Genomic DNA, 24,724 nt, shown 5'->3' with positions numbered 1-24,724 from the left:
CCACCTCCAAAAGAGACATGAAGACTCACCTCCCTCATCAGAGGCTGTACACGCTAACTGAAAGTTTGGAAAATGCTGGGCCATCATCAACTAGAAGGTGAGGCAAAAATGCAAAGTGCTCTAACTTTCCAGAAAGAAAAAGCTGAGCAGGGAAAAAGATGAAATTACTCAGCCAGTGAGAGCCAATGTGATCAATATGCCTGTTTCACTTCAACGGGAAAATGGTGGACAAATCTAATTGATTTCAAAAGAGTAGTTAAAAATAGCTTCCAATGCTTTCCCACTACCTGAGTACCTAAAACATACTGCTATTCTTCCATTGTGTTTTTCTTCTGCCATTACACTCTCTTTTTCCCCTTGCTGCTGTGTGAAACCTTCCCCCCCACCCCCGGCAATTATAATTAATTATCCCAGCTGGTTAAGAGGGGCTCTGCCTATGCAGAAGGTGAGGTCAAACGCACAGCACAAGCAGTCAGAAAACAGTCCTCTCGTTGCCTTTTGTGAACAGAAGAATTGGCAGGTATTAAGCGACAGAAAGGTGCCTTGAGGATGTCCCATTGTGGGAAGAGATGGCTCAGAGCAGGTGATTCGGGCAGCCAGGGGCGCGTTAGGTCCTGCAAGCCCGCTCTTTAAAAATCACTAACACTCCCTGGAGAGCCCTGGAGGCTCAGGGAGATCTGAAATGGGTAAGGGTCTGAACATGACCGCTCTTTCTCACTCTTTGAGTGGTGCTGTTTTGCTTTTTAATATCCATCCCTGCTTAAACAAAAACAGGAATTATGTGCACGCTGTAAATAAATAGTGACTGGGAAACAACATCCAGTGTCTGTACCCACTTACTTCTCTCCCAGCAAGGAAATAACTCACCGCCAGAGTCCAAATCTCTTCTTCTGGGAAGAAGTGCCATTAATAATTAATAAATACTATTTGGTGCTTGCATAGGACCTAGGCCTAAAGGCCATGGAGGCCTGCAGTGCACTTCAGCAGGACCAAGCTCTGCCACTCTGTGCAGCACGATGGGCATCCTGTGATGCCCTGGGATTTCAGGAACCAGGCTCCCGCTTTGCAGAGAGGTTCAGTAACTAGTGCATAGCACAGCAGGAGGCTCCACTGAACTGGGAGCCAGCTCCGTGTCTCCTCTGCAGTCCCCAAACCACAGTCACAGGGTCCTCTCCTTGCACTCCTTAACCTCCTCTAAGGCTACCAAGCTTTCGGATGTGTGCTATGTGCTGCTGCCAGTTGTAACCAAAGAGCCCGGCAGCGTGTGATGTATAATTCATACAGCTCAGCTAATAGCGCAGCAACATCAAGGTGGCCCCATCCTCCTGCCCGAGGCAATCCAGAGCTTCCCAGCACACTGTGGTCCGAGCATGCGGCATTGCTTCTCCAAACCCCTCTGCTGCCAGACCTCACAATCCAACACTTTGAAAGAGCTGCTAGCTGGAAACAGCAGCTGGAGGGGCCGGGGGGAGCGAACAGTTTGGAGAAGCCAACAGCTCATAAGAAATTCAGCTCCATGGTTCGGCAAAGGGACGCTCTGCGGGCTAAGAGAGCAGCTAGAAAAATGAAATGCGTCTTTGAAGAGAGCTGCCTCGAAGCTAATGCATTGATCCTCCCCTCCTGGGGGACCCAGAGCTGATGCTGGCCTGATCTGGCCTTGCTCCATTGTGGTGAGCACACTGTTCTCTCCCCAAATTGTTTCTCAGGCTTTATATTCCAGGCACTCTCATCCTTTTTAGCACAATTTTTCCTTTCAGTAATACATGTAAACTAAGTAGGCTTCTCTCCTGATGCCCATTCCCCATGCAAAGGAGCAGAGACTCTCCAGGGGTCAGAGAAAGCAAAAGGAATATATTCTGGCAGATACACAACCGCAGAAGAAAATAGCTTATGGGACAACAGTCCCACGCTGGTATGTAAGTGCAAGTGTTCCTCGTGCTTTTTAAAAGCACCCCTGGGCCACGCTCTCCACGTTCGATACCCCCTCTCCTCTCTTGCTCCCATGCTTTGGGAGACGCTCAGATCAGGTGAAGCTGAATATACGGAAGCGAGTAGCTTTCCGGAGTACAGCGGCAGCCTGTCCAGCTGTAAACAGAATTATTTGGCATTATTTGTGTTCACTGGACAGGAGGAGCTTGCTTGTTTGCTGAAAATCAGAGAAGCACATCAGAGGCATGTTAATGCCAGAGAAGGAATGGACACAGAGGATCCAAGGTGGAGTATGAGGTAATTTGAGCAAACAAATTTGAGTTAATTTGAGGTGGAAAAATCCCAACATACAAAGGAAACTTTGTTTCATGCATTTTATTGCTTATGGTCTGGGGAATCACAGGCCCGATTCTGTGCAACAGACTACAGAAACCCTTCCTGAGATCTAAATATTAGTTTTACTCATTTTTTTTCTTTTTCTAAAACAAATAAACATTGCTGGCCTGGAACTTGTACTAGTGATCCATTTTCTTTGCCTAGCGCGGGAACAAAGGGACATTCTGTAACGCTCATACCAGCTCCGAGCCTGCCGCTGGGGAGCAGCAGAAAATGAGAACCCTGCTCCCGGCACGGAAAACACGGCCGCGCCGTCCAGCAGGATGTGGAAAAACGGATTAGAGGCACTTAAGACTTCACGCAGACAAAGATCAAGGAGCAGCTCCAACCGGGAGCCTCTCCAGCAGCCGGAAGGGCGACGACCCGGCGGCAGGAGCCGCTGGCAGCCCAAGGCTCGTCCCCACCCCGCCGCTGGGGGGGGGGGGGGGGAGTTTGGGGACTTGCACCCTCCGCCCTGCTCCTTGGCTCTAGGATACAGTAATAGCAACCGCGGTGGACGCAGCCCCGGCAGCAGGAAGGCAGTGGATGGAGTTAGGGAGGAAGCAGTGCTTCTCCCTGGGAGTGCGGGAGGTGGGGACAGGCCAGCTCGGCTGCAGCCCCGTTAGGGCACAGCAGCACTACACTGCTGCCGTCCACCGCCACCCGGCACGGCAGCTCAAGGGCTCTGTGCACGCTGCAGATGTGTCCGCCCTGCCCTGCCACGGGACCGAGCCTTAAGGAGAGTCAAGTGGGATGCAGAGGGAACAACAGTATCTCCACGTGTTTCAGGATATCAGGCAGTCTAATCCTAGAGAAAAATCTCGGCTTTCAAAAGCAAATCACAGCATCTTCAGTATGCATGATACTATCGCGTACTGCTGACAACCTCCCAAGCGTCCAACACGGGGCGCGTGCCACGGTCAGAGCGGCACAATACCCAGGGCACCAAAAAGTTTAGGGGCTATTTCAGAGAGACAGAAAATGTGCTTCTGGCTACGTATAAACAGCTGACCTCGAAATGAGATGTAAGCAAACATCTCTTTCCAAAACTGTCAATCATTCTATTCTGTGATACCACTCTAGTAGCAGCAAGTAAGCCATGTGCAGAGCGCGATCTTGCTCTCCTAAGTAGCATGCCTGTTTGGGCATTTGCCCTTCTCCACACTTCTCTAGGCTAAAGCCCTGGAGATGGCAATAAGAGGTGCAGCCAGTGCAGTGAAGCCCTACAGTTCTCAAAAGCACTTGAAACCAACCAAGTTCATTTTTTTTAAGCAGTTTGGCAGCGAGTTGGCAAATGCTCCGAGGCCACAACGCAGAGTCAGCTCAGCACATGGAAGTCCCTGCCACGAGGCCGCAGTGAGGTCCCACCACGCTGGGCATCCTTGCGCCAAGAACATGCTCGGCTGAAAGATGACACAGCTGATCAGCGTGACACGGTGACAGGAGGTGCGGTGAAAGCCAGTGGGTGCCAGCCAGCCTCGCAGTCACAGAAGCAGCAGCGATCTCAGTTTTCCAGCTGAGGCTACATGGTTAGCTGTAAGGGCCTCAGGCATAAAGACTGTGGGAAAACAGACCTGAACGCTTCCACGGAGAAAAATTGCCTGCTGCCTGTTCCTCCTGTGTTCAGGGAACCAGGACGTTATGTACAGTTTTGGATAAATAAACAAGATTGCGTTGGAAATCTGCTGGCTCATAATAATCCAAAACAACTCTGAAAAGCTCTCAACACAGCCAAGCTACTAGGGTCAAAGGACCAAGAGTCCCTTGCACCATCCTCAAGCGCTCCCTGGAGAGAGACAGAGAAATTGGAAACCGTGTGTAAATGCAGCCGAGAATTTGCAGAGCTCTTCTACCCACTCGACTAGATTGATGCTGCTGTCTTAGACAAATTTCTCCCAATTGCACTTTTTAAAAAACCCTTTGGGGGTTTTAATTTCTTATGGGTGTGGTGAGTTACATATTTTAGAGTTAATGTGACGGAGACATTTGGTGTCGGATCTCCCAGGCATAGCTACTTTAAGTTTAACCTTCAAATGTGCCAATAGCTTTGCAGTTCCAGAAACTCTGCTGTCAGCCCACAGTAGTTAGGTGTAAGATGCTGAGCACCTGTCTTCGAAACCTAGCTGGACTGGAAAAGATGGAAATTCCTAGGATAAAAGCAGTAAGCTATAGCCATTCCTACGTGTTGCTCACAAGATACTGGATACTTCATCAAGCAATAAACACATTGCTTGTCTTGATTGTCTGGGGAGAAACATTCATTTGGAGGTACAAAGATCAGATATCCAAAATTCACCTACCATCACTAGGAGCACCTTGGTAGCTTTATCCCTTCTAAATATCAGATAGGAGCTGTTAGTTTGTAACACTGCTGCAATGTGGAAAAATCACTTTTTCGGTCTGCTGATGTAAACAGCAGCTGGATAAATAGAGAATAATTGTTCCTGCAGCGAGCAATCCCAGCAGAAAGGGAGGAAGGTGGACTAAAGTCATAAAAAATGACTATGTAATGTACAGAGTCTGGCTAATTGCCATCTTCATGTGATGGCTGATTAAAAGAAAGAATTGGTTCAGATTTGGCCTGAGATGCATTTTTCTGGCAAAGAAAAAGAGAAATCATTGGGATGCCACTGCAGGCATCTTTAATGAAACCACAGCAACAGAAGAAGAGCAGACCTTTACAACCTACTGCTGCTTGATGAGGCAGCTAGCCCAACTCAGAGCACTCGGCCACCAGGCTCAGCTCACAAGACTTGACAGACCTCATAGGCACCCATTTCACGTCAGGGTCTGAGAAGGACCCATGCCCATGATACCTATTTCCCACCCCATTCCCAGGATCCAGCCATGACAAGCACAGACTTGGTATTTAAGTAGTATGGACTTAATTGCAAAGCCTATATAGGATATACATAATTACACATCCCTTCTGTGAGAGAGAAGAGCAGGCCCTCCTGGGACACCCAATGCCAGAGGGGTCTGAGATGCTGCAATAAGTGGGAAATGAGTGTCAAATGCTTTGGCAGAGGAACGGAATGGAGCAACAATGCACTGAGTGAACACTTCTTCCTCCCTGGCTTTACAAAGCTAGCTCTGAAATTTCATTTAGCCAAAACCCTAGGTACCTGACCATAGTCAGAATCAGAAATCATTTTGAGAGTAAGAAAACCACAGATTTTGACAAACAAGTTCTTATCTCCTTTTTGCTCTGGTTTATTCATGACTGCTTCATAGAGGAAGTTTCACTTCCAGGCCCAGTGGGCAGGAACTGAAATCCCTTGCCATTTTGTTTGAACTCCTAGTTCTCCAACTTGGCAGCTGGTAGCAAATACCTGTCCCTCCTCCCCAAGCTGTTACCACATCTATGCAGCTTCAGTCAACAGTGATGCCTCATACACGGAGCTCTTCTGCTAAACCAGCCAGCACCGAAATACAGAATACCACCACCTGCGTGCTGAATTAGGTTCAGAGCCAGAGGCATCCTAGGGCAAATGGAAGCATCTCATCTCTTCTGAGAGCAAACATTTGAGGCTCCCTGCAGACACGGCTGGATTCAGCTGCACTGACATTTTTGATGTTTTCTTTGTGACCAAGGAGATCTGAAATGTCAGGCTCTTCAAAAGCAAGAGCTTAGGCTTCAGCAAATTCTTATGTTCTGGAGGTTACTGAAAATAAAGGCATGGATGAGAGAATTCACGCTCTTAGAAAGCCAAACATAGCTCCAGAGAAAGGACACACAGCAGAAGCATTTACTCCTGGAGCTCAGCCAGTCATAGAGGACTCCCTCACAAGGACTCCCCAAACCCCACATTAGACAACTCCATCTCTTGCTGGGTGACTAAAGTAAAAATGAAGTAGGGAAGAAATCTAACACTTGACAGAAGGCTTAAGCCCACAGTCAGTTAAAATAAAGAAGTAAGAAGCAACAGTCCAACTGGAATACAAGACGTCTTTCCTAGCTTGGCATTTGTAGTCTTTTCAAACTTGGACATCTTGGTTAAAAAAATAAAATCGGAATGCATAAGCAAAGACTATCCCTATTTCTAGCTGCAACTCCTCCCCTGTGTATTTGGCCTCCCAGATGACTCAGTAATGCAAGGCACTTCTTTTTGAGCTATAAAAAGAGCCCAAGTGGTACTGCAATAACTGGGAACACAAACAGGAGGAGAGTGCACACTAAGACCAGGCAGTGTGAGCTCCGACAGGGTGAAGGGGAGGGGTATCCACAAGTCAAGGCCAAGAGTATCTCACCAGAAATCCCAAGGCAAACAAATCCAGGAGCAGGTCTTATTCAACCCAAGTCCTCAGCTAATGTCACCTTTTTAAGTGTGCACAAGGAGGGCTGAGGGGAACATCCCTCCAATTGCTGAGTGCCAGCAGCTGGGTTTCAGCTTGCAGCACCAGTAGCTCTGCTACCTCAAGAGTGAAGGGTGATGAACTGTGTAACAGCATTGCTCAGAGCGATACCCACTCACTCGGCGCTGAATGAACCCCAAAGGGGTCTTGAAGCACAGCCCCATGCTGAGTGCAAGACACAAAAATACAGATTAGAGCAAGGTAAGGTCAGAGCGCCATGTGAAGAGGCTGCAAAGACGGAGAGAAGAGCTAACAAAAAAGCTGCACTGGTGACTGCTGCCAGGACAAAGAGCCCACAGTGCTTTCCACACAATATGCCTCCTGCAGAAAGATTAGACAAGCTTCCCTAATAACTACAGGCTGAATCCCACCTTCCCATCTTCTGTCTCATCCCTAAGCCATTAGCATTACCTTTGTCTTATCCAGATTAAGCTCTCACCAGCTTGCACTTATTATACCCCAGCCTTGGCTGGGCATTTGCAAAGCTGAGCACTGTCTGGGCTGGAGCTGATGATGGCGAGACAGAACCTTGGATCCTCACAACATCATCTGTGTGGTCTCCCAGGTTATTCCACTGCCCCTCACGACCCTCCTGTACGATGGATGGCAAAAGCTTTATTATATGCAGTAGCATGTAACACCCTGAGGAACAGCCGAGCTGTAATCCCAAACCAATGTCTCAGTTCTCAGAGCAGTGGCAGTGTGTTTGGGAAGCACACACAGCCCGGTGCATACTCAATACGCTGCCATCCAGGCTTAACATTACTGCTCACAAATCCAGAGTACGAAGCCTCCCTCTGGGACTTCATGGAAGGAATGAGGCCACACCAAAAGGCAACACTGCACTCCCCAATGTGGGTGAGTCAACGTACAGCTATGGTCAACTATGTGAATCAAAAATGGGGCCTCTTGCCATGAAGAGAGGCCTTACTGACCTAGCCTGTGTCACTCCTTTGCCATCTGCATGCTGGGGACAACTTGAGAGGAGTTGTGAAGTTGTCACTGTTCCACAACAGAGCCATATGCTTGTCAGTCTGACTTAGGTAATGGCAGGCAGACACTGAGCAGTGACTGAAGAAGCTGTGAGCATCCAGAGGCTGATTCCTGAAGGAGTTAAAAACCTCATCTGGCACCAGATCCTCTGCTTTCCAGCCTGATATTACTAGCCGTGCAATTTACAGATAACAGAATTACACCAGAAATGTCAGAAAACTCAGAAATATGCACCTTTGCCCTTTCCAGACAAGTATTTACCTCCACAAAAGCAGTCAAATCTTGCTGACTCTGTAGGAACATTTCATTCCCATTTGTGAAGTAAACTGAAAATTTCTTGTTGGGAAAACATGGGATCTCTATCAGGTAAATGAACTAGGAATGACCCTACCAGAAGAGATTTTCCTAGGCATCAGAAAAGAAGTTTCAGACTTCCTTTGCCTCTACTTTGGCATTATCTTAAAACCTCAGAAAATCTTCACATTACTAGGAGCTGGGATATGGATTTTGTTGTGGTTGATTTTGAAGACTGTACTGGTGGATTGAATGGCTACAAGAAATAAATGGCTAAAGACAATATGCTTACCATACATATAAATTATGGCCCAGGATGAAAAAGGTAACCATGACGTTCATGGACCAGCAAAGGTATGGGCCAGCACCAGCAAGGCCTACTAACAAGGTCACTGGGATTTAGAAGCACTTACCAGTTTTTCAGCATGGCATTATTTGTTTTTTAATTTTTTGGATTGCAGGGATTGCATTTAGTCCAAACTTGGACCAAGGATGAACCTTACTTGTGACACAGCAGAAAACCAAGGGCCATATCACACTTTTTGAAGAATATGCAAATTGCTCTTCAACTATTTCCTACAGTGGTTTACCCGCAGACGCACTAGCTGTGAACTAACAAACCTCCTTCCTGGACTCAGTAGCTGAGATGTTAGATCAAGGTGGAGCATTGCTTAGTGGGACCTCTAATCTCAGGACACATATCACTAGGAAAGAGCAGTGGGTATTGGGTTGGTGAGGAAGACAATATGGTAAGCAAAAGCTCTTTTACACCACAGTATTTAATTTCAAAGCTCTCATTGCATCATGTCTTTTCTGGACTGTTAAGAGGGAGAATGACAATTTCTGATGTCAAGTAGCAGCTTGTCCCCAAAGTCCTGTTCTAAGCACCTTGCAGCATTATTCAGGCTTATGAAACCCCATATTCTTGTTCACTTCCATGAGAACACAATGACTGGAAAATACTATTTTCCAGACAGCATCTGCTAATTAAAATAAAAAGCAATGCCATACACTCTCAAGAGAGCTCTAAGCTACTTGCATAGAATGAAAGAAACAAATGTTAACAATAAATAGAAAGTCTCTAGCCTGGCCCTGATGAGAGAATCCTGTTTTCCCAATGGGTCTCTTTGTTTGCTGCAACTTGCCTCTTTTCTATCTGGTAAATATTTAATGTGCTATCTTCTGCTGCAGAGGACTTGATGCCTGCCAATTCTGGGTGCTGGAAAAAGAGAGCTATTCGCTGCCCAACCTGCGGCCCCAGCTCTGAGGGGCTGCTGCACTCGTATTGCAGAGCAGCCACTCTGCAAAGCAGGAACCCAGCAGTGAAAGCTGTACTTTGAGAGAGACCCCGAGAAAGCTAGAAACCAATAGCCTTTTATGAGGCATTTGCTACAGATGGATGGATAACCACACAGAGTCTGGCCAGTCTGTTAAGAGCACAGACTGATGCAGTTAAATTTGGGTTTATTGTAATTACATAAAGCTGGCTACCAATCAGACGATGTAAAAGTAGAACATAAAATTAGCAAACTCCTAGAATAAAGTAACCACAACTTCTGTAATCAGATCTTCAAGCAGAAACCATGCTTAATAGATTTTTGTTATTTTGCTCAAAAACAAAGAAACAAATAGTCTTTTCCACTTCAAGAGTCAAAGAAGGCCTGACCCAACAATTTGAGTCAAATTGACAATTTGACCTATGACCAAGTCATGAAAAAAGGCTGGTAATCTCACTAATAGAGCTAAATGATTTCTCAGTAACTGCTGAGAAAAAAGCATTGCTTCTCTAGCCCCCATGCGGATGACATTTGCTTTGAGCAGGACCAGAAAACACAGTGGTGTGCATTAGTCCAAATACGGAGCCAACACATCTGGCAAAAAGCAAGGCAAGAAAGGGTTCAGTAGAAGTGTGCCACATGCCATGGAAAAGCACAGGCTCCAAGAGGCAACTAGAGGAAATGCCCATCTCCACACCTGTGGTGGGGACTAAGACTATCGAGAATCACATTTTTGCTGGCCCTAAAGATGTTTCTGGAACATGGGACCTGGGATGTGGTCACCTCCACCAGATATGCTATGAAAGGTCAGCAGGGAGTGCACACTATGCCTGCACCCTGAGCAAACCATAAGGCTGAGCCTATCCTCATGGTTCTACATCTACCACGACTGTAAACAATTTACACAACGCCTCTTTATGGATGTGAGACTTGTAATGCTGCAGAAACATGTAAGACAAGCCATCAAAGAAAGGAATGAAATCCTGCAGTTACAAATGGAAGCTATGTTAAGAAATGTTAAGACATGTCAAATGTCTGTGTATGACTTTCAGCTAGTCGCTTCATTTTTTGCATTTAGACTGGGGATATACATTTTCCACCATGAATACCCCAACGCAGACTTTACAGACATGGTCAAGCAGACAACATACAATTGGTTCAGCAGTGGCCTGGGACTCTCACATTCAGGCTGAAATATTCGGATGTGCCACCAATTTCTTCTATTATCTTCGGAACAATCTGTCCCAGGGAATTTTTTTATTTGGTGACAGAGCAAAATAAAACATACGAGCTAGTCACAGAGATTAGGAGCAGTAACCAGCTTTTCTTCCACCCCTTGAGGTGCCCCATGACTGCTGAGCTCCTGGCTCTGTGGCAGGAACAAAGAAGGTTTCTGGACTGCTTCAGCACTTGAGTCACCTCTGAGGAAATGAGAGAGAAGGATTCACATCCTGGCAGGACAGAGAGGTTTTAAGTTAATTCTCTACAGCCTGGGTGAGCACTCAGGCTGCTGCACCATGGGGTGGTGGTCTTGCAACCTGCGAGCCTGTCTGATGGAGCGGCTGTGCCAGAGACGTGGGAGCCTGTGCACCGAGCCATGGGGCACCTGGAGACTGCTGCTGTTCAGAGCATTAAAAATAACAGCTTTTAGGCATCGAGGATTGGATATTGCAGAAAAGAAGATGCTGTGAGTTGCTCTATGATGTGACAGCACACATCTCAGACCCAGGGAACAGCAGTAGCTGGTCCATATCTTGCCTAAGGCTCTTTGGACTCACCTCACTGGCAGTGCCTGAGGCTGCCCTCAAAGCCAGTTTTCTTGCCTACATTGACAAAAGCACTTGCAGGCACAGGCCTAGGCAGCCTTTAAGGGCACTGCTTGACCTGTAGATCTCAGCACATCCAGCAGGCCATCTGCAAGGTTCCATACATGCAGACAGAGGCAGGGATGCAACCAGCTTACTCCCAAAGTTGCCTGACAGCTGCCATACATCTGCTGGGCAATGGCTTTGCATGGCAGCCCCCTCCCAGCACAGGGACAACCTGCACACGTCTTCTTCTTCTTCTTCTTCTTTTTTTGAACAAAATTATCAACATTTCTTATTTGAAAAATGAAACCCTCAAAAAAGTTCTTTTTGAAGCCAAGCCGTTAGATTTGCATAAGATTAGCTTGCAAAGACGTGGCAACATCTGACTGCGCTGGTTCTGACTATTGCTCCTGTGTTCTTGCTTTATTCAAGTCACAAATTCATTCAGTTTTCCTGCTAAGAAGTACATGTGTTCAAGAAACTAAGTTTGTTGAGCTCGGTATCTGAATAAAGGATGGAACAGCACTTTATCATAGGGATGGCTTTCTCTCTGAAGTATTAAGCCAGATGTTTACATAGGTTATAGAGAATCCAAACCCTACACCTTTTTTTCTTGTTTACTTTTAAACACATTACTTCTTGAGCCAATTAACTGCTCTCAGCTAGATATAACAGCTAAAAACTGTAAAACTGGAGGTCAATGATGGCACGAACATAGGCATGATACAAGTTACAGTCTGTCTGCCAGGGCTCGAGGGGCTTTCAGGTCCCAGCACTTGGTTGTCTGCCTGCCAGATAGCAATGGAGTGGGTGATGCAAGGCCCTTGCTTCAGCTTAAACCTGCGTGCCTATGTGTGATGACACGCTGGAAACTGCAAATAAACCCTTCTGGCTCCTGAACTGCTAAGGGTTAAAGATTTTCTCAATGTTCAGACAAAGTGTGCCTTCCTGCAGCTTAAGCCCGTTAAGGTTGGTCTGTCCTAGGCAACTAATGAGAAAAACTAATCCCCGTCACCTTCCCACTCATCAGAGCCCAGCTCTTCCAACCCCCAGCATCAGTTCTCCCTTTCCTCAGGTCTCTCTTTGCCTCCTCTAAACTTTCTTCCTCTAAAAAAGAGCATGAGGCCCATGGGTGTGCATGTGGCTTGCCCAAGCTGAGCAGTCCCATGCAGCAGCATCCCAAGTACTTGCTTGTGCCACGCCTGCGGCTTGGCCGAGCATGTTGCTGGAGGGGATAACACTCTCCCCTCCGTGCTCCCGCAGTCAAGTGCGCTGATAGTTTTCTCAGAAAAGCACCTGTGAACCCAGCCAGCGTGGGTTTCAGCCCACGTATCTCTGTGTCCTCGTCGTGTTGCATGCAAAATGGAGCCTCTTGAGTTCGCCACCCGTTCCAACCTTTAATTGCTCTGTGCTAGCTCCCTCCGCTGATCGCCTCCTCTGTTAGAGGAATTTCATCCAAATCCTCAGTCTTTTTTGTCCCCCAGCAATATAACCTCTGCTTTTTTTTTCAGCCTGTAAGAATTAAATCCTCCAGCTGTGTTCAACTGGCTGCCTGCTGCCTTCCCTTTTGCTTTCAAAGCATCCCACAGCCCCCCACAAAGTCTATTCAACAGCGCTGAATGGAACGGCAGGAGCCACAGATCCCCGTCTCCAGGTTCAGGAGCATCAAAGGCAGCTAACCTGAATCCCAGCAGACCTTCCCAGTCGTTTCTGGTTTCTGATCAACGTTGCTAAGGCTTCAATGAGGCTAAAACCCTCAGCTCCACTGGCAGCCGAGCGAGGGGCTCAGTGATGTATGGGCACCGGCATCGTAGGGGAGGCAACAGGCGATGATGGGCATAACTGAGAGTAAATGCGGCACAAGCGACCTCTTTGCTAACTGGGCAGCTGAGGAGGTGGCTTCCTTCCCTTTTTAAAGCTAATGTGGTTAGCGGTTGCTTCAGATGGGGAATTTGAGGAAAATAATCCATCTGGGTGGCAAAGCTGAAACCCCATTAAAGCAAGAGGATAAGTAAGGTGAGAGTTTTAAATGGAACAAAAGAACCCCTTCCTGAAGTAATTCCTATTTTCATTAAAGCAGTGAAATTCTCACTGGAAAATCTCAGAACCCACTTGAATTCATCATACAGCATCTGCTGTTCATACCTTTTATGCCACTCTGTGCTTTAAAGAAATCTGAGACCTCCCCAGACTGTCAGAGCGGTGCACACTGAGCTACGGACCCAAGGCTTTTAATGGCAGCTACATCTCTCAGCTTCCCACTTCCCCATGTTTCTGCAGAGCCCTCAATATTTTGGGGGGCCAAGACCCCCTCTTGCTACTAGATGGCTTGAAATGCTCTTAGCTCAAAAAGGGGACGTCCCCATCCAGAGCAACACTAACTCAGCATGAGGCTGGGCACACTGGGCCCTTCAGCTCCTGTCAGACCAACTTACTCTCCCAAGACAGGGGCTACTTTCGGAGTCTATGATCGCATAAAAAGCTCACTGCGATTTCTGCATTTATTAAAATGAAATCCCACCACTCGAGATTACATTAAAGAGAAAAACAGACCACAAATGCTTAATCTGGTAAAAGATAAACTATTTTCAGCCATCTAAATGAAGGCACAGGGATGGAAATAAGTTTCTAACAGGGACTAACTGAAAAAAGATGAGATGACTCATTTATTCATTCCTGAAGCCATATTCAATCTCAAGCACCTCTAATTCCTATTAAAATAAAGGACATTGAAAGCATTCAGGATCTTAGGACAAAGCACAAGAGTTCACTTTACTGGAGATGAAAGACGAGTGAATTAATCCACTGTATCACCTACTCCCCTAGGATGGGCTCAGCTGGCTTAATCTGTCACTTTCTAGAGACAGGAGCTATTTTTTCCTGTTCTTGCTAGTGTCAATATGTTTCTTTAAATATCTTTTCAGAGAGGGTGTATATATAGTAACACTTTGGTACTTTTAAAAGGAGCCTCATTTCCTGTGTAAGAACTGAAGCTCTTGGCAAAACTGCCTGGTGGCTGCAGCATCTGAACCACAAAAATTGTTTTTTTTTAAATGAAGATGTTAGTAGAAAAATGTTTTTCCCTATGCGATTGTGAGTTGTACAGAACAGGGTCCAATATAAAACTGAATTGAATTAATTAAATCCCATCGGTTGGGCTGCAAAGGCAACCAAAGACAGCACACCAACAGCCCATGCTGCTCCATGCTGGGGATCAGGATGTGCAATGATCTGCTTTCAAGGCACATTTGACTATAGCGCAATATACTGGAAACAGTATACTGCACTGGAAAAATGCTGAGGAAGAAAAAAGTCTAATTCATTTGACACCATTTTGTATCTAAGTGGCTTTCTCTTTTTTCTGCACAGTCTCTCCAGGCCTGTTGTTAGGGAATGTTCCTTCGACAGCAGAATAGAAAATACTTCTCTAAATTCTGGAAAATGAGCCTTTCTATTGTGACATGGTAGCACAATGGCCAAGGATGCAGGGGACTTGGAATGACCTTTGAGTGAAGTCTGGAATTGGCTCCTTTTCAATGGGATGCATCTCAGCCATAAAGTCCCAAATGAACTTCCCCTGAATGTAGCTCAGCCCTTGCATGCTGCAGAAACTAGACCTGAAGAGCACGTGGAGCCCCCGGTAAAGCGTATTTTTTACTGTGGTTCACCCCTTCTCACACCTCGTGCTTGCGTCACATGCAACAATACTCTGAGCGGGTAAAGGAAGAGAAAATAGCCCTCGGGAACGAAAGCTGCAGTATTGCCACCTCACCCAGCTCTTCTGCCTTCCACCTTCACCCAGCCGCCAAATAGTGAAGACTGCGCACACCCTAGGAAGAGGCGAATCGCAGGAGTGGGTGTATCTGCTAGGGAAACAGAAGCTGTCGCAGTCCCACGCCACTTCAAGGCTGACAGCGCTGCTGGGGAGGGAGAGAACCTAAAATTAAACAGGCCCTTTTGTACTGAGCACCCTTATGCAGGGATCGGGAATCTTTCTGTTCCTGTGAGCTATCACAGCAGTAGGTTAACACTCAACTTACTTTCTGTACCAAAAAGGCGAAAGCTGACACGGGGCAATGATCTGTTTTTAGCACACCAAGGTCACACAGAAGAAGGAACAGATTTCAGAGCAGCTTAAAAGGCCAAGAAGCTGCAGGAAGACAGCAGAGACAGGTCAAAAAGGATGTGCGGGGGAGCAGGAAAGGGTGGTGGGAAGCAACAACTTACCTACAAGAGGAGCAAAAGTCAGTACAGAGATTTCAGGAATCGGGGACTGGGAAACTCCTGGGTCACACACAGGAAGAAGACATTTGAGGATTCACATACAATCTGTGTGCACAGGGTGGTTCTTCAGTGCACAGCCAAGGTCCTCTGCTTACCTATCCTCTCTCCTACATGTCCAACCATGCTGACAGCAGATGAAGGTATCACTGGTCACGCAGCATGGTTGGTATGTGTGGCACTGCTCTCTGGGCAAGCTGGCCCAATCCCTCTGAAATGACAGCACTCTGCTGTCGTAGATACTTTACAACCCAGATAAATATTTGCTTTGGAGCAGAGACTTCACAATGCAGGTTCAAGTCATCATCGTCTCACATCTTGTTCAGCAATTCACATGAATCTAAGTACAACAAGTATAAGCTGCAGGGTTTTACACTCTCTCTGGACCATGTAAATGACCTCTAATATTATGAGCATTTCCACACGGGCCCTGGAGGGCAGTAGGGCTGCCCCAGCACTCTACCGGATATAACCCGAGAGGAAGCAGGCCCTGCACAGGCAAATTCCACATTTGGTACGTGACCCTGGCCAGCTCAATACTACCTTTTTCTGCTACCTGCTCAAGCCTTGAAGCAGTGATGGGACTCATGACCAGGACACTAAGCCTGCCCTGGACCTGGTTGCAATCCAGAGGGAAAGCTCTAAAGAACAAGAGGACCATTACTGAAACACAGTAAGCCACTTCTTACTGTTGAACTTGCCTGCATTAGATATTTTAATATTGCATTTGACCCCAAAATACCTGAAATAGGTCATTACATCTATTCTGTTTTGGGAAGGGACAGAACTCTTCTCTTGCGGCAGTCTCTGCATGTTTTCTGGAAGCTGTGGATATGTGGCGCTGCATGATGCCTCACAGGAGGCACAGCATGGCAGTGATGCACAAGAGCACTTCCAGCAATCTCCATTTTATCTCAGTCCATTCTCTACACAGCTCAGAGCAATTGTGCTCTGCAAGGCAAACCAACCTGTTCTACTCTGCTTATGGAACAGTGCTAACTTTTTACTTCTAGTCGAATTAGGAGTAGTTTTAGAATTACTCCTAGGTAAGGAAGGAGAGTTTCCCATACGCTTTTCTAATGTGCAAATTGCAGCCCTCCCCTTTTCAGGGTTTCTAGATGCAAGTGTCTGTGCAGCTCCTGGGTTCAAGTGCTGGCGCTTGAGGATGTGCATTGTGCACAATGGGTGGCTTGGTACTATTTGACACTGACTCCAAGAGCTTGCAAATCTGGTCTGCACTGATGTCAAACAGCAGTTGGCCTTGCTGGTCACATCCTTGCTAGGAGCTAAGGGAAATTTCCCACAACAGTCTCAAGTAGCAGCAAAGAAAAAACACTAGTATAGTCTGTGGCTGGCATTTTATCACTGCCTTCCAGTTGTCTTCCCATAGGTCGATACTACAGTGTGTACATGCTGGGTTTCGTTAGTATTCCTGCCAGTGTGACAGCAGTGCTAGGAAATGCTCCTTGAATTCTCAATGTAGCCAGGATGGTGCTACTCAAGGGTGCCTGTGATGGCAGCAAGCAGAGCTGTACATTTCCAGAAGACCTTGCAGGCAAGATGTTAAGCCACCGGAGACAGCAGCAAAATGTCATCCACCATACAGTGCTCTCCAGGGAGCACAGAGGATTGCGTTGATGCTGCGTGACAGCAGCATGCTGGCATTTCAACAGATGCTGGGCAGAGTCATCCTTCAGAAAGGATCATTTGCAATCTTGGCTCCACAAATCACAGCCAAAGCAAAGTTCATTTGGAAACTGACTGGGCAAGTGAGGTGGTGTGGTGCCTCCCTTGCATTGCTTCTCCCATCGACCTCCTAGAGAGTAACTGATGTCATAACAGCAGAAGTACAGGGAGTTTTCTGCGATCCTTCAGCATGTTGTTGTGTGTCTCGGTATTCAGGCACCATCTGTGTACATCCTTCATACCCCACAAAAATCCTTCTTCCATTCTGACTCCATTTTTACCCTTAAGTTCTGGGCTCACCCAACTGCTAAACATCTTGTCTCTGCCAAACTAGGAAATGGAGTCAGTGTACAAGGAAATTCATTACTCTGCCCTGACATGTCACCACAACTTCCACTGAAGACAACTGCAGTGAGAAGAAGGTGAGGGAAATCCAAGCAGGGAAGACTCCATTGCAACAGCTAACCTAAATACAGAGGTCCAGGCTTTCAGCTTCAGACCTTCCATACAGACCTCCAACACTCAGCCTTTCATTCAGAACAGTTTGTTATGGTAGCACGTTCCTTAAGAGATAAAGCAGAATATGCAGGTTATACAAATGTCAGACTTAGAAGCTACATGAAATACAAACATTTCTCTCAACAGATGACAGAATTCTGACTTTTTGTTAAAGCTTTTATTTCATCCTCATACATCTTTGCTCTGTGCACAGACTTAACTCCACTGAAGTTGCTGCTACAAGCAGCGGTGGATCACAGTAAGTGAAAGGCCAGAAAAGCATGGTAGATTCTCCCTACAAGTCAGGACCCTTAGCAGCACAACATAAAAGATAATGCCATTTCAGCATGTTCATCATATTTGCATCACTGAGAAACCTGAGACACTTTTCTAATTAAGGAGGAAGAAAAGAAGCCAGAGAAATTTGTTCTCATTTGTCGCCAAACCAACGGACAGACTTCGTCAGTGGTTGGCTGCTTTACAGCCAAAATGCCTGTGCATGTGACAACAACCACTAAAGCTTCCTAGGGTATTCTCATTTTTCAAGATGAATCTCAAACTATATAAAATAGGTTGTACCAAAATCAAGCAAGCATTATCCAGGTTGACACAAGGCCCATTTTGACATGTCTTCTGCACATGGAGGCTCCTTTAGCCAAAATACTCTTCCTCACCAGTGCTTACTGTCATGAGACAGGCAGGTTGGGACGTGAGGAGGGCATGGGCCTCTGCATAAGGAAACATGGAAAATCCTTATCTTAGAAATTCTTTAACAGATGAAACTTTTGTTAAAAATCACTTTCAAATAAAGAAACATTAGGTTCTATTAAAAAAAAAAAACGGGCTAAAGAGGAAGTTAAAAATTGTGGATGTCTGATATGCAAAAGATCAGAGGAAAGCCTGGCAAGTTCCCTAAACTAGAGAGAATTAGGCAAAAAATGAAGGAGTAAAAGACAGGAAATTGCACAGAGCTGAATAAATTGAAGCTAAAGAAATAAAAGACCTGAAGAGACTGAGTTAGCATTTCAGAAGAGACAGGCGGTGCTGGCATAGCACCTCCTAGAAATACATGCTGTGTCACTTGTCTGCAAATTATACAAGGAAAATTAAGTTTAGACAGTATGGATGTTTCGAGCTTTGCAAAGACTGCGGTGCTGCTGGCACTTAGTCCAGCTCTCGGGTGCTGTGCTGCGTACACTGCTCCATGCAGCCAAACTGTTAGCCCTCTCCTAATTATCACCTTCTGGGTGGGAAGCAGAGGCTCTCGGGGGAATACACTGCGTCTTTGAAGTAGAGATCCCATTAGCCCATGCAGCATGGGGTCATTTACTGACAAATGGGCCTCGCTGTTCCTTGTTAGCTGCGGGAGGATTGTTCAAATCTAAAATAAAGAGGCTTTTGCCATTTCCTTACCCTGTCGAAGAGCTGTCAGTGGTTAACAAGGCAGACAATTGCATGCACTCCCTTTAGAGTTCAAAGCTAGCCCTAGTTCCACCTTTAGTGCTATAAATAATTAATTTTCTGGGTAATTTGAGCAAGGAACATGAGACTCCCTATGCATAATCTCACGTTCAACTTTAAATCCTTATGTTTCTCCTTCTGTAAAAAAACTTGGAGCTGATTCTTGTTCTTTACTGCCCAGCCATTAAGCCACATGCCATCCCCACTCCGCCTTGTGTGGCATGCCACCTTTATCCGCCTCTTCTCTAGGTCATACAAGCTCCTCTCCTCTGCTCTCAGAGCAGCCTAATCCCCTTCCTGAACCATCTCTACTCCCTTCCTGCCTTAGTTTTACTTCCTCTTCCCCTTGCGGGGCCAGATTCCTTGCTTCCTCACACCTCCCACAGTCACGTACAGCAGTGACTGTAGAGTGGGAGTAAAATGTTAGTAGATCAAAATGGCACCAATTTGCATTTACTTTCTGTGACTTGACAAAGTGCAGAACAGAGGCAAGCTGTCCTCAGCACCACTTCCCATTTTCGTTATCCTTGTGTACACACTCGCTTGAAGCATCTCTCCCAACTGCTTTCAAGCATGCCCTTTCCCTGAAAGTACCCGCTTTTTGCCCCCAAAGCGCCCAGACGTCCCTCCCCATCTCCAGCCCGCAGCCCTCGGGTCCCACGGGCATTCTCAGGGAAGTGAGCGCGCTCCGCCGGGTGCTGTGCTCTGAGGATTGTCTCGCTCCCAACTTCAGAGCCACAGGCTCCGCAAGGCAGAGGTTTCGTTATTTATGTCACTCTGTAATTGCAGATGGTAAAATACAAAAGGTTCCAAAGCAAATAGCAATGCGCTGGGGCACTGGCATGGCCCGTAGGCGGGTGACTGGCAAGTCCGGCCAACACTAGCCCTTCTGTGGAAGACAACGTGCACATTCTGCACATGCACGCCCCCACGAAGAACCACAGTAAAGTGGTTCTTAAGCGAGCGTATTGTAAAAATCTAAACGTATAACTAAGAATATTATAAAAGGAATGGGTGCAGAATCCTTCAGCCTTGAGTCTCCTCATGAGCTCTGGAAACTGCAAGCTACTAGCTGCAAGCTATTCCCAGGAAATGGGCAGGTAAGATCTGAGCCACCCTAGGACACCAAGCGCAGGTGAAATCCAGGCAGGCCTTTCATCTGCCTCAACTCTATACGCTCCACGTGGAGAAAAACTATGTCTTCTTTCAAACGCACGACCTGCCCTTTCCTAAGAGCCACATGAAGGCCCTGGCGCAGGGGCTGTCCCGGCAGTCTGCATCCCCCCTGCGCCAAGATGGCGGCCTGGACAGGTGTCCGTGAGCACCACAGGAAGCCTCTCCAGGACAACACCCAGCAGGGTCTCTAACCCAGCTCGCTGCAGAGCCGCACCAGCTTATCTCCAGCCTAAACAACGAGGAGGCTCTTGTGGTGCAGTGAGCGTCTGCGGAGAACCCGAGCCACTGAGCACGCGAGGCCAAGGCAGCACCGGCGGTGGCATGACCCCGGCCCCGCGGCTCTCCCGCCTGCTCTCCTCTGAGCCCCCTTGCTTCGGCCTGCCTTTCGGCCCCACGGCGCCTGCTGCTCGGTAAGGCACGACCGTTGCCCACCGCGCCCCCGCCCGCTCCCCACCTCCCTCCGCGCAGGCAGGCACACAGGCCCGGACACCTGCATCAGGCCCCGCGGCCCTGCCAGCCGTCCCGCCCACTCCGATTAGCCCCGCCCACTCAGCCCCACCCAGTCGGGCCGGCTCCAACCGCCGGGGACAGCCCCGCCCACCCGCGCGAGCCCCGCCCACCCCGGGGCGGGAGCCTCACCCACCTCGCGCAGCATCGCCCCGCCGCCACCGCCCCGCCCCGCCCGCCGCCGCCCCGCGCGGTACCTGGGCACGCTCGAAGCTCTCGCGCTCCGCCTCCAGGCCGCCGCCGCCGCCGCCCGCCCGCCGGCTCAGCACCTTGGGCAGCGGGTTGGTCACCTGCTTCATGGAGCTGCTCACGCGGTCCATGGCCCCACCGCGCCGGCCGCCACTCCGGCTCCGGCCCCGCCGTGCCGCGCCCTCGCAACCGCTCCGCTCCGCGCCGCGCCGCTGCTGGCCGGGCCCCGCGCCATTGGCCCGCCCACCTGCCATTCACGGGTGGGGCACGCCCCTCCCGCGCAACCACCTCCCCTGCGACTGGGCTCTCTGTCCCGCCCCTCGCTGTCATTGGCCGCTCTTAATGCCACTCGGCCGGAGCTCCAGGGAGGACCGTCCCGAGCTCGCGCAAAAGGCCAGCTCACGGGAACACAGGAAAGCTCATTGGTCAGAATGGATACCACTCAACAGCAGCTCCCGCCCCTTCGCAGGAGCCACGCCTTCCGTCCCGCCTCTTGAGTCCTCCCAGTTCAGCGCGCCCCCACCCCAGGCCCCGCCCCTCCCCCCGCCCTCCCCGCTCTGATTGGGAGTCGTGTCTGCCGCTCACACCCCGCTGCCGCTCCCGGGGCCCGCCCGTGCGCTGCTGCGCGTGGCGCCCTCTGGCGGGCGGGCGCGGCAGGCCGGGAGGGGCCGCGGGGGCTCTGGGCGGCCCGCGGAGGAGGGAGGCTCCCCGGGCGCGGGGGGACCGGGGCCGAGGGGCGAGAGCTGCGCGGCAGGCGCTGGCACGCTGCCGGGGCGGGGGTGGGCAGCCCTGGTGGAACCGCAGCGCACTGCAGGCCCGCGCCAGGCCCTGCTCCGGCACCAGGCAGCCCGGCTCCCTCCCGCCCCCCGGGGCAGGCCTGCCCGGGGAGGGGGCGGCCTGCTCGCCCTGTCGCAGAGGCGGGCGCCGCCGTTCCCGCTCCTCTGGGGAGGGAGTGCTTAGAGGGAGCCCAAGGAGGGCATGTCTCTGCAGGGCATCATCTTCCACCCCTCGTGTTACCTGTGCTGGGCTGAACTGCAAGCCCCGTGTTTGCTGAGTAGCATTTGTTAGGCTTTGCTTTAGATCTGGGTTGGATTCATGGCTTCAAAGTCCTGCTGGGAAGTAGGGAGGAAATGGTGGTGGTGGTGGGGGGAGACGTGTCACCAGAGCTGGTCTTCTTGCAGGTCAGCCTTTGCCTGTGCAGGTCAGAGTCAGCCTGGACAGAGAGACCAGCAGTGTGCAGGAAGGCTGTGTAGGTCTTCCTCAAGGGGAGATAGGTGCTGTTTTTATCATCCAAGCTGTGGGCAGGGAGCTCTGCAGAGGTGTGCGCTTGGGAAGGAGGTGACCATGGGCGCAGTTGACTGAGCAGAACAAGGAGAATAGACAGGTCATTTTGCTGGTAGCATTGGCAGATGGGCAAAAGAGTGTTACTCTTGTCTGAAAAAGAGGGAAAGATGAAAAGGAGAAGATTTTTGCTTCACCTGAACAGTCGAGAGACTGATGACTGAAATGCTCTTTAGGATAACATGATCCAGGTTCATCTCTCTGGTCTATTCACTCATCTGAGATTTGCACTGTGGCCTGATCTTTGCTTTCTCTCAGCCCAGCGAATTGCTAGATTGCCTGGCTGTGGCCAGCTCCTGCGATTTTGACCAGGAATCCTCTTCCACAACAGAGCAGCCTTTCCCACTAGGACCTTTATCAGAACTTGCAGCTATCTGCAAAATCTTTTAATTCTAACAAATCAGCATTTTTGCAGAGACGCTAAAAACCCTCTCAGGCTGCTCCCTGGTTAATCCCTGATGATGGCAAAGGGCAGCAAAGGGGGCTGTGCTGGTGGTGTGCCAGCTGGCTTCTTGGATTGTTAAAAGCAGGTCATACAAAATCAGCATCTTTGTATGGGGAGTAGCTGTGCACAACCATCCTGTCCATCATCATCAAAAGTGACCAGGATACTCTGACAACATCATTTGGAACACGAAGTGTCATGAGCTCTCATGTAAGCAGTTCTTCCCTGTGTGATTCGCTTCTGTGCCTTTTTTCAGCTGAAACATTTGCCAAATAAGCACCCTTCTGTAGCTGGCCTGTGGGATTTGTGAACAGGCTTTTTGTATGATACTGTTGGACCCCTTGATCTGTTGTCCAACCCTTGATCTTACACTAGTTTGTGCTCCTGCCTTGGCTATCAAATTACCAGCAGGTGGGAAATGGACTACACTGTGCATCCAGGTCGTTGTCTCCTACAGCAGCTTGTCTCGACTCTCTGTCTGCGTTCTCTCTAATGTACTTTCTGGAAATCTGCCTTCTTCCTTGGGGTTGGTCTCAGAGGAGGTTTAATGAGTTTAATTCAGTCACTGTTGCAACGAGGTGATTAATAATTGAAGAAATGAAGTCATTGCCAAATAGAGATGAAGTAAAGAAAGAACAGAGGAGGGCACTTGACAAAGGAATGTACAGCCTTTCCAATGTTTACATTTCCCACCCCTCAGTATGCCAGAAGGAATCCAGCTCTAGCATGACCCCTCCAGCATGGAAGTCTAGGTCCCAGAGAGCTGGGTTCCCGTTGACCCTCAGGCAAGAAACCATGAGGCTGTGACCTGGGTTAGCTGCTCCCTCTTACTGAGGAACAGAGTCACATCCATCCTTGCCCGAGCCTGTGCAGGTGGCCAGGTGGCTGGATGTGTGCTGCAACATGCTGCTCTGACTGGCTGCTTCTGTCTTCTCCAAGACAGGGGCTGTGACAAGAGGGAGCCAGGACCCAGCCCATGACGATCAGAACAGCCCAGACTGGCTCAATCCACCCAGTGGCTCTGCTGGATTGTGCTTTTGGGCTCGGGTCCAACCTCAGCTGCTCTGCAGGGGGCTCCTTTCCAGTGGGAGCAGGTGCCTTGCTCTTAGGCAGGCTATGAGATGCTCTGTGAGAGCACAAGGCACAGGGCTGTTCCTGAGCTGGGTCTGTCCTCTATGTCAGCTGATTTGGGGAGATAGAAAGGATAGGAGGTCTTGATGGGTGGCACAGGCTGAGGAGCATGATGACTCTCTCTTTTTTCAGTAGCTACCTGAGCTATCTGTACCTGAATGTCTTCCAGAGGACAAAGACCCAGGAGCTGGTGTCTGCTGGGGCATGGAAAGGACTGTGGCCCCCCCTCTCTTCTTGCCTCTAGGCTCTGCAGCACATGATACCCAGCAAGCACTGGCTCAGGCTGGGGAGATGAGACCAGAGCTGGTCCTTTCCCCAGCTGCAGGGCTCCTTAGAGGGACCTTCCCTTGCTGCTCGCATGCTCCAAGGTCCCTGCCTGTAACAGCCCTAATGAAGGGCTGCTCCCTTTCCCCTGGGACATTGCTTCTCATCTTGATCCCAACCAAAGTTGACCCAAAGGATCCATAAGCAAAGGCGAATATGAAGTGGCAGGAGTGGGGCCAGAAGGGGCAGCTGAGTGCTGCGGGTCTTGACAGGCTCTGTTCCCAAGAACTGGGAGCTAGAGGCTCCTTTTTTTCAACCTTCCCTCTCCAAACAGAGCTGGGAGAGTACCAGGGTGGTGTTGCAACACTTCTCACCCTTTCATGGCCTGGACAAGGCTCAGGGAGAGCACAGATCCCCCTTGTTTCAGCAAGAAAATAGAGGCACAGAGAAAGCCACAGTCCTTTCTCTGTTATCCAGATGGCTGTGCTGGAGCAGATGGGCACAGAGCTCTGTGCAAAGATTCTTCTCCTTTTCCCCGCTGGACATGAACTCCCAACCCTGCCTCCAAGCTCCAGTCTCTGTCTTAGACACCCCAAGACAACATCCTGAGCACACCAGGGCAGGAGAGTCATCCCTGGAGGGCACATCTCCTGGAAAGCCACACAGGGGGAAGTCAGTGGCCATTTACTAAGCCTTCCCCAAATAAAATCATA

At 49.0% G+C, this 24,724-nt stretch overlaps 1 protein-coding gene across 1 annotated transcript in view; it reads right to left on the bottom strand.

Annotated features, from left to right (window-relative positions):
* HIP1 (huntingtin interacting protein 1) overlaps window positions 1-21,007 on the bottom strand; it is a 72,516-nt gene extending 51,509 nt beyond the window's left edge. The window contains exon 1 of the mRNA XM_062592786.1: window positions 20,839-21,007. Coding sequence (XP_062448770.1) covers window positions 20,839-20,961 — 123 coding nt within the window. The 5' untranslated portion in view covers window positions 20,962-21,007. The remainder of the gene's footprint in view (window positions 1-20,838) is intronic.
* Window positions 21,008-24,724: the final 3,717 nt, after the last annotated feature.

Source organism: Rhea pennata, chromosome 20 (genome assembly GCF_028389875.1).
Source record: "Rhea pennata isolate bPtePen1 chromosome 20, bPtePen1.pri, whole genome shotgun sequence".
NCBI lineage: Eukaryota > Metazoa > Chordata > Aves > Rheiformes > Rheidae > Rhea > Rhea pennata.
This window is presented reverse-complemented; position numbering and strand designations above follow the sequence as displayed.